At 36.5% G+C, this 11,012-nt stretch overlaps 1 protein-coding gene across 1 annotated transcript; it reads left to right on the top strand.

Annotated features, from left to right (window-relative positions):
- Positions 1 to 862: 862 nt before the first annotated feature.
- LOC149779695 (uncharacterized) lies at positions 863 to 10,475 on the top strand. Its single transcript, XM_089938457.1, has 2 exons — positions 863 to 914; positions 5,227 to 10,475. The coding sequence occupies exons 1-2, from the start codon at positions 863 to 865 to the stop codon at positions 10,050 to 10,052; spliced, it is 4,878 nt and encodes a 1,625-aa protein (XP_089794583.1). The 3' UTR covers positions 10,053 to 10,475.
- Positions 10,476 to 11,012: the final 537 nt, after the last annotated feature.

The following is an 11,012-nucleotide window of genomic DNA, read 5'->3' as shown; positions in this document are numbered from 1 at the left end:
AAAATCAGCATATATGTATATGACCATACACTTGACTCTGCCATCTCGTTTGAATCTCCTACGTATGTGGATGATATTGCGAAGTCATCATTGAGAGTGTTTCTTGGTTGATCTGGAGATGTTGATAAGATTCCTGAGAGACAACAAATTCTGCATGCAGGATCTGATACTACCAGATACAATATCATGCCATATAATATCAGGATCACCACCACAACTCAGGTTAATCTTAAACATGTGATACCATCAGTGGTAGTTATGAAGCTTCATCCTCAACTATGCAAGCATCGCAGGGTTAAATATTGCTTGGGTTTGCCCCAACTGAGGCCTCTGGTGATCTGATCTTGATTTTTCCTGTGGCATCCATGTATTTTCCATGTCATAATAGTTGCTTGACACATTCATTTTACCCTTGTGGTCCAGGATACATTAGACTTCTACAGGTCACAGGCTTCAACAATATAACTGTACATTAGACTTCTACAGGTCACAGGTTTCAACAATATAACTGTACATTAGACTTCTACAGGTCAAAGGCTTCAACAATATAACTGTACATTAGACTTCTACAGGTCAAAGGCTTCAACAATATAACTGTACATTAGACTTCTACAGGTCACAGGCTTCAACAATATAACTACATTAGACTTCTACAGGTCACAGGCTTCAACAATATAACTGTACATTAGACTTCTACAGGTCACAGGCTTCAACAATATAACTGTACTTTAGACTTCTATAGGTCACAGGCTTCAACAATATAATTGTACATTAGAGATTGATCTGATATTTTAATACAGTGAGAGTCGTATATGGATGTGTGATACATGTACGTGTTGATAACTCAATAATACCCATTTACATGGCACATTATGGAATTGGCCATGGTGAGGTTGTTCCTGGATTGTTTACAGGTACACCAAAAGGTGCTTGCAGACTTGTCTTTGCATGCTGTACTGATCACTATTAAGTTGCAATGCAAAGCATTGTTAGGATCAGTTAATGTATCTTGGATTGCAGGCAGTTCAATCAATTTGAGGAAGAGTAAGACAGTTAGTAAATCAAGCATCACCAAAACTGATAATGCTTTCATGGACAGCTACAATGCCACCCCACTTCAATAAAATCATCAATGAAAGTACTCAACAACATATAGCTGATTCAGCAAATTCAGATTTGACATTTAGAAGCAGATTACAGTTGTCTCACAAAAGGTATTGGATGCAAACAGTAATGTATTAACAATGGCAGAATTTAGGAATACATCTGATCCTGCATTTGAAATGGGCATGCCTGTGTTGGTTGATCGCGAAACAAAAGATTTTCAGTGTTATTTGTGCCCAGTTAGGGTCCCTGAGTAACCATAAATAAAAATATGAGTGTATGACATGTCTAGGTTCTTTTTTCCATGTGACTCTTTCTTTAAAATTGAGGGAAAACTGATACAAGGACACACTTGTCTGTGTAATAGTTCTTGGACAAAGACAAGAACAGACATGTCAGACATCATTCAATGGCATGTTTCAAAATGAATTTAGTAATATGTCCCCAGAATGCACAGTCACTGGAGACTTAACATTCCTTGGGTAGATATAGTACATTTGCATGTTGAACCTGAAGAAGGCAAGATTGTTAATCAGTTATACTATGCAATCACATTACTAATAGAAGAACTATGACATATCTCCATTGTTACCGATTTGATAAAACAATCAAAGTGTAACAACAACTGCACAATGAAATCACCAGGAGAACTGTGCTACTTGTGAAATACAAATGTGTGGTGGTAGATGCTGTTTGTGGAATTGCTGCAGCAACCACTGTTGGTCTGGGTGTGGCAGGAATCATGACTATGATAACTATTATCTGCACACCAATCAGAACTGTTGGAGCCATATCATTAATAACCAGTGTGAGTTACAGTGATGGTAATATCATTAATAACTGGTGTGAGTTACTGTGATGGTAATATCATTAATAACCGGTGTGAGTTACTGTGATGGTAATATCATTAATAACTGGTGTGAGTTACTGTGATGGTAATATCATTAATAACCGGTGTGAGTTACTGTGATGGTAATATCATTAATAACTGGTGTGAGTTACTGTGATGGTAATATCATTAATAACCGGTGTGAGTTACTGTGATGGTAATATCATTAATAACTGGTGTGAGTTACTGTGATAGTAATATCATTAATAACCGGTGTGAGTTACTGTGATAGTAATATCATTAATAACTGGTGTGAGTTACAGTGATGGCAATATCAATAATAACTGGTGTGAGTTACTGTGATGGTAATATCATTAATAACTGGTGTGAGTTACTGTGATGGTAATATCATTAATAACTGGTGTGAGTTACTGTAATGGTAAAATCATCTTATAATGGCTACATTTTGTAAATATGTGTTAATTCAGAACTTCTCGCAGCAGTACAAGCAGTCTCAATACAATTACCAAGTTGTACTATTGAGGATAAAATTATCAATACGACTGAGATTAACACCGTGCTGGTGGAAATGGGAAACAATTGGTGACTTAAAGTACAGGTATGGAACTAGAATGAGCCAAAACAGTGCATTTACTGGCAGTGAAAATTGAGAAAAATGTTTGCCAATGCAGTAGTAGTGTGATAATAGCGATATTTTTGGTTGAAGTCTTCTACCCTACACTAATTTCCTCTGGTGTTGTTGTCTGTGGGTAACTTCATGTGTGGGTGTGTGGTATGACAATAATGTCACAGGAGATAGAAGGTTTTAACATAGCTCATACAAGAAAATGCAAATCTGCTGTCATCATACTACCGGGGCAAATGTTGTTACTGCAATCATTTCTACATGATATAACCTTTCATGTGTTGGTACACCATTAAACTCCAGATGATGACTGCCTATCATATCAAGGATTAAAGAATTATATATCAGCCTCATCATGGATATCATGACATAAAATTCAAAACTTTATGTGCAATTTTGCTTGCACATGCTGGGAAAAGAATAACAGTATTGGATCTGGGATGGCATTGTACTACTTAATGATAATACATTGTATCTTTCCTCTTTTGTGAATTATTTCTATCTTGTATGTTTGAAATGTTAGCATACTAAGTCAAAGTCCTTTTTGAGGAATCATCCATCTTTTTTGTGTTGCATCTATGACTTTATAAATGCAGGATATATTTTGTGAAACATAATCCATTTATGCATCATCAGTAGGTAGTGTGTTGCCTTCCATAGTTTCTAATTCACAATTCACTTGAAGGTGATTTTTATCTCACCTCCAGGAATTAGAGGTAAGCTGTTACTCTACTCCACACAGATACAAATATCTACATATGCACACTTTGACTGATTCTTTCTTCCTAGGTCCTAGGCAAATGTTTGCAGTGTGTATCATAGCACCTACATACATGGGACAGGCTCAGCTTATAAATACACATGCATTGGATGTACATGCTTGTAAGCTTATAAATACACATGCACTGGATTATAAACACACATACATTGGATTATAAATACACAAACATTGGATTATAAATACACATGCATTGGATTATAAATACACATACATTGGATTATAAATACACAAACATTGGATGTACATGCTTGTAAGCTTATAAATACACATACATTGGATTATAAATACACATACATTGGATGTACATTCATGGTTGTTGCACTTGGCTCAGGTTTTTAACTTGCTGTATAGATATTGTTATACCTAGATTTACAAAACATGCTGTATAGATACTGTTATACCAAGATTTACAAAACATGCTGTATAGATATTGTTATACCAAGATTTACAAAACATGCTGTATATATATTGTTATACCTAGATTTACAAAACATGCTGTATATATATTGTTATACCTAGATTTACAAAATATGCTGTATATATATTGTTATACCTAGATTTACAAAACATGCTGTATAGATGTTGTTATACCTAGATTTACAAAACATGCTGTATAGATATTGTTATACCTAGATTTACAAAACATGCTGTATAGATGTTGTTATACCTAGATTTACAAAACATGCTGTATAGATATTGTTATACCTAGATTTACAAAATATAAGTGAATGCATCTTGATGAATAATATAACCTCATCACAAAAGTCAGTCTGTGTGATCTATATTCCATGTTTCACTGATTTTGCTTTTATTTTGTGTTTTAAGTTTATTTCTCAAGAGCTCTTCATGCCAGAATAATAAAACTAGATGATTGTATACATCCTCACAAAAAAACAATGTCACTGTGACCTACATTTCACATTTTACTGGCTTAGGTTAAGTTGTGCATTTAGCTCATAACAAATATGTTTCTTGAACCCTGTTTTATACTGTTATATATATAGTCATGAAACTTGAACCCTGTTTTATACTGTTATATATATAGTCATGAAACTTGAACCCTGTTTTATACTGTTTTATATATAGTCATGAAACTTGTTAAGGATATGCATCTTGATGAGCAATACACCTTCATCATAGATGTTGGTCACTGTGAGCCATATTTCATGATTCACTGACTTAGGACATGTCTAAAATTACCAGTTTGTGTCCAAAAGCATATCATTACTTTTTGCAATAATTTCTTTTAAGGCAGTTTAGTTCAAAAACACTTGGGACATGTCTCAATTCAAATCAGGTTACAAATGTTAAATATCAAGGCTAGTCAGTGGTTGATTTTTTTGATAATTCCTACCTGTAACAAGTAAGGGCTGTTCATCAGCCATTCTTTGTTCAACATAATATATGTGGGCAAGAAGTCATCAAAATGTTACTTCCACTTTAGTGGCCTAAGTAGTTAAAGTGTCCGCCTCGGATACAGGAGGTCACAGGTTTGAACCACAACTGAGTCATTTCAAAGACTTATAAAAATGATACTAAGACCTGCCTCGCTTGACGCTCGGCATTAAGAGGTTCGTGTTAGGACTGTTCTGCCTGGTGTCAGGATAATATGACTGGGTGGGACATTATGCTACATGCCCCAGTGCTAGATATCACTACAAACTGCCACACTGCAGACATCACAGCAGTATGACTGAAAATTTGTTAAAGCTACGTTAAAAATCCAAATCACATACCAACACACACATACCAACACACACATACACACACACACTTACACTTACTTCACTTGATTTTGTTTTGGTTTTCAACATGATGAGCATCCTTATTCCTTTACTCATATAAATTTTTTTTCATCTTTTACAGAAATAGATCAAATGCGAGAAGATCTGAAGTCATGTTACAAGTCTCTGAGCACAACCCCACTCTCCCTCTTTGATGATAAAGAAATGATTTCGGTACAAGAGTTTTATGCAGATGTCATACTTGTGCACCAAACTGAGGGAAAAAAGACCAAGAAGAACAACAGGGAAGAGAACTCCAGAGACAGAAATAAGAAACAACTGTATTCATTCAAACAGATATTTTCAGACAAGAGGAATAAAAGAATCATGTTAACAGGACGTCCTGGAAGTGGTAAGTCCACATTTTGTAGAAAAATAGTCAATATCTGGTGTTCGAAGGAGTTTAACAAACAGAATACATGTACCGAAGGAACTGACCAAACAGTTCTAGATAGCCAGAGAGTAATGGCAGATAAAATAGAGACAGATCAACCGATCCAAGAGAGTCCTGAAGCTATTGCAGATGAAAGGAATGAATCATTAATCTCTAACAGTTGTGAAGCAAGTACAGATAGAGAGATTGAATCATGTTCCCCATACATTGCTGAAGCTATTGCAGATGAAAAGAATGAATCAATAATCTTTAACACTTGTGAAGCAAGTACATATAGAGAGATTGAATCATCTTCCCCATACATTGCTGAAGCTATTGCAGATGAAAAGAATGAATCATTAATCTCTAACAGTTGTGAAGCAAGTACAGATAGAGAGATTGAATCATCTTCCCCATACATTGCTGAAGCTATTGCAGATGAAAAGAATGAATCATTAATCTCTAACAGTTGTGAAGCAAGTACAGATAGAGAGATTGAATCATCTTCCCCATACATTGCTGAAGCTATTGCAGATCAAGACGTACTCTTGCAGTTCACACTTCTTTTTTACATTTATGCACCAAAAATATCCAATGAAAAAACATTGACTGAGGTTTTGTATAACCAATGTTTGAAAAGAGATGACCAATGTTTGAAAAGAGAATCAGACAAGCTGTCAAATGTTTTGGAAAAACAGCCTGAGAAAGTTTTAGTTATACTTGATGGCATGGATCATTTTAGAAACTATATTCCATCATTCTTATCTTCCTTGATGCAAAAACTAACGCACCAAAGGATAACAGTGCTTATGGCTATGCAACCCTGGATAGTTTCAGAACCAACATTGAACTTATTATCTAGTTGTGATTTGCTACTAAAAACACAGGGCTTGAGCAAAACCAGTGCCCAGAAGTTTGTTCAGAATGCTGTGAATCAAAACACAATGTACATGCCAATGGAAAGGCTGACTTTAACATCAGAAGATAAGGATATTCTTTCTTGTTTTAGAAATGTACCCCTACTTCTTTTGTTTTTGGCACAAGTTTGGTGCCAAGATCAACATCTTCCAAAACGAAGGCAAGACTTGTACAAAAAAATACTTGACTATCTCGTAAAAAGGTGTCTGAGCAAGACAGGAAATAAATACCTTTCAGAGTCAGAGTTACTAGATCAGTATGACATGACCACGAAGACAAAGATGTTTTGGGACTTGTATTTAGACAGTGCATGTAAAGCAGCACATCATTTTCTACTACAAAAGGGAGGTGGCCCATCGGTCATAATACAACAAGAGGATCTGATGATCAGCCTTGGGGACAATGCTCAATTAAAACTCCATGCACTCTTGGACTGTGGTATACTGTCAAAGCTAGATGCTTTCTCTCCATTAGAGAAGAATGTTTCTGTTACTTTCCTTAATTTATCAATTCAGGAGTATCTGACTTCCATGCATTTAGTCTTAAATGAAAATGCATTCCAGGATTTTCTCGTATCATTTAGTACATTAAATGATGTCCTCTGGTATGAGAACCTTTTGATTTTCATCTGTGGCCTTGATGCAGAGAAAGGCCATACAGCCTTCAAAAGAGTATATGAGGTGTGTGATAAAAATGATCTTGTTGAAAAGTACAGAAAAAGATGGGATTACAATGGAGAGATAAGATATTCATTAGAAAACTTAAATGAAATGTACATAAAATGCTTAAATGAGATGGAAGGTCAAGAGGGTATTGAAATACCTGATGTTCTGTCTTATAACTATGAGTGTTACAAATACGTTATGTCTAGATTAAGACCAAGCTGTGTCAAGTCTCTGTGCATGTACTTTATCCAGCTTCATAATGACGATCTGTATTTGAGTCATCTGACTAACCTGACATATTTTGGACTGAATGATGTTACCATGTCTGAAATGTGTAGTAGATCTCTGTGTAGTAGCATCAGTAGCTGTATTCACCTGAAGAGTCTGGTGCTAAGGTGGAAAATCAAACTTTATGATGGTGTGCTTGACTTGAGGAATATGACTGACCTGACATACCTCTCACTATGGGATGTAACTTTGTCTGAGGAGTGTAGCAGAACCCTGTGTATTAGTATCAATGACTGTAATCGTCTGGAGACTCTGGAGCTGAAACACATCACACTTCATGATGGTGTACTTGACTTGAGGAATCTGACTGACCTGACCTACCTCACACTGTTGGGTGTAACCATGTCTGAAAAGTGTAGTAGATCTTTGTATAGTAGTGTTAGTGGCTGTAAAAAAATGAAATATCTGGTACTGAGGGACATTAAACTACGTGACTCCCTGACACTACAGTATGTAACCATGACCAAGGAGTATAGTAGTATCAGTGGCTGTACTGACCTGAAGTGGCTTTCACTGGAGGACATCAAAGAACCTGATGGTGTACTTGACTTAAGTAGATTGAACAACCTGCTCTCCCTCACACTGTGGGGTATAACCATGTCACAGGAGTTTAGTAGATCTCTGTGTAGTAGTATCGTTAGCTGTGAACGCATGAAATGGTTGGTGCTGAGGGACATAAAATTACATGATGGACTACTTAATCTGAGTCATCTACCTCACCTGACCTCACTTACACTGTGGGGTATAACCTTGTCTGAGGAGTGTAGTAGATCTCTGTTTAGAACTATGCTTTGTAATCGTCCGAGGTGGCTGTTTCTAAGGGACATTCTGCTACCAGGTGATGTACTTGATTTGAGTCTCACTAACCTGGCCTCACTCACACTGTCGAGGATAAGAATCTTTGATGAATGTTGCAGATCTCAGTGTATTAGTATTATTGGCTGGAATCACCTGGAGTTGATATTGAAAGATATGAAACTACATGATGCTATTCTTAACTTGAGAAGTTTGACTCACCTGACATCCTTCACACTGTGGAGTGTATCCATGTCTGATGAGTGTAGTAGATTTCTGTTCATCACTATTAGTGGCTGTGCTCATCTGAAATGGCTAGTGCTGAGGGACAGCAAACTACATGATGGTGTACTTAACTTGTGGGGTCTTTTTAGACTGACTTCCCTCACACTGTGGGGTGTAACCATGTCTGAGGAATGTAGTAGATCTCTGTGTAGTAGTATCGTTGGCTGTGGTCGCATGAAATGGTTGGTGCTGAGGGACATCAAAATACATGATCGTGTCCTTGACTTGAGGAGTCTGACTGAACTGATCTCGCTCACACTGTGGGGTGTAACCATGTTAGAAGAGTGTAGTAGATCATTGTGTAGTAGTATTAGTGGCTGTGGTAACCTCGAGAGTCTGGAGCTAAGTAAGATGACACTACATGATGGTGTACTTGACTTGAGTAGTCTGTCAAACCTGACCTCACTCACACTGTGCAAAGTAACCATGTCTGATGAGTGTAGTAGATCTGTATGTAGAAGTATCAGTTACTGTACTCACCTGAAATGGCTGGTACTGAGGGACATCAAATTACATGATGGTCTACTTGACTTGAGTAGTCTGACTAACATGACATCCCTTACTATGTGGGATGTAAACATGTCTGGGGAGTGTAGTAGATCTTTATCTCGTAGTTTCAGTGGCCGTCCTCACCTGGAGAGGTTGGATCTCCGGAACATTGCACTACCTGATGGTTTATTTTGCTTGAGTAGTCCGAGTAACTTCAGCTATCTCACACTGTGGGGTGTAATCATGTCTGTGGACGTTAGTAGATCTCTCTGTAGTAGCATGAGTGGTTGTACTTACCTGGTGAAGTTGGAGCTGCGGGACATCACACTAACTGATGGTGTACTTGACTTGAGTAGACTGACTAACCTGACCTCTCTTACACTTTGGAAAGTAGGTATATCTGTGGAGGGTATTAGATCTCTGTGCAGTAGTATCAGTAGCTGCACTCACCTGAAGAGTCTGGTGATGAGGAACATTAATCTTCATGATGTTGTACTTGACCTGAGTGGTCTTAGTGATCTAACATTCTTCACACTGCGGCACATAACCATGTCTGAGGAGTGCAGTACATCTCTGTGTAGTTGGATTAGTTGCTCTATTCACCTGGTGGGACTGTACATGGAGTACATCCAACTATATGATAATGTAATTGACTTAACTTCTCTCGGTGATCTTACCTCCCTCACACTGCGGCACATAACCATGACTGATGATTGTAGTAGATCTTTGTGTAGTAGTATCAGTGGTTGTACTCACCTGGATAGGCTGTATATAGAGTCCATCAAACTACATGATGGTATACTTTACTTGAATAGTCTAACTGATCTGACCTCACTCACACTGAAGCTTGTAACCATGTCTGAAGAGTGCAGTAGATCTCTGTGTAGTGCTATCAGTGGCTGCACCGCCATGAATTGGCTGGAGCTGAATGACATCACACTAGCTGATGGTGTACTTGATTTGAGTGATCTAAGTGATCTGAGGAAACTAAAGTGTTATAATGTCAGCATGTCAGCTGAATGCAGACGAAGATTACAGGAAAGTCTAAAATACTGTACAAAACTTGAAGAGTATTGCCATGAGGAATTTGAATAATAGAAAATATAAATGACTGTCTTAATAATACACAGTAATAACAAAATATACGCTAAATGACTGTCTTTGTTTCTCATTGTGGCATCAACATGCTGAAGTATGAAGCAATTATTTTAATATCATGAACAATACTAACATTTTGAAGATTTTTCTTTTCTTAGACAACTTCATGCTGGAAAAATATTTTTTGAATAAGACTTTTTTTGTGAAATACAAATGAATTTATCATCTGAATTATGTCAGTTATTTTTAACCATTCAACAAATTCTTTGAGTACTATACATTTTTATTATTTTGCAAAGGTGGTTGCCACCTGGCAATTTCCAGATATTTAGGATTACATCATTTCTTATTGAAGATGTAATGTATTACAATTGCATAGAACCTGTGAATACTTTATTAAAAGCGTATTTATATTTTTCATATTCCAACAGTTTTATATTTTATTCTTCTGCATAATAGATATATTACACATGTAACAAGTTTTATGAATGTAGAAAATGGAAGATTTTCAGTTTATATTGTGCTGTCACTGCAGATTGCAACCATGACATCTTAATTTGGTTCTCTTGGTCTGTGCATACATGAATTCAGTTTATGCTTTAGTCTGTTGCCAAAAATAACCAAACAAAAGTATTTAAATGAAAAAAAGAAAAAAGAATTTTACCCACCTTGAATGGCACATCCTGGCATGAAAACCTTTCATATTTGTACAAATGATGCCAATCAATATATTGCCACTGTTACAAAAATTAGAAAAACCTTTAAAGAACTTCTCAATGCTGGTCAATTGAATTTGATCTTATTTGACTGTAAGCCTGAATACTGGTCAATTGAATTTGATTATATTTGACTTTAAGCCTCAATACTGGTCAATTGAATTGATCTTATAGGACTGTAAGCCTCAATACTAGTTGATTGAATTTGATCTTATTTGACTATAAGCTTGCTGGCATGAAG

Source organism: Sinohyriopsis cumingii, chromosome 17 (assembly GCF_028554795.1).
Source record: "Sinohyriopsis cumingii isolate HCF-2022 chromosome 17, ASM2855479v2, whole genome shotgun sequence".
NCBI classification, from domain to species: Eukaryota; Metazoa; Mollusca; class Bivalvia; order Unionida; family Unionidae; genus Sinohyriopsis; species Sinohyriopsis cumingii.
The sequence above is the reverse complement of the archived record's forward strand: the minus strand, read 5'-3'. Positions and strand labels throughout refer to the sequence as shown.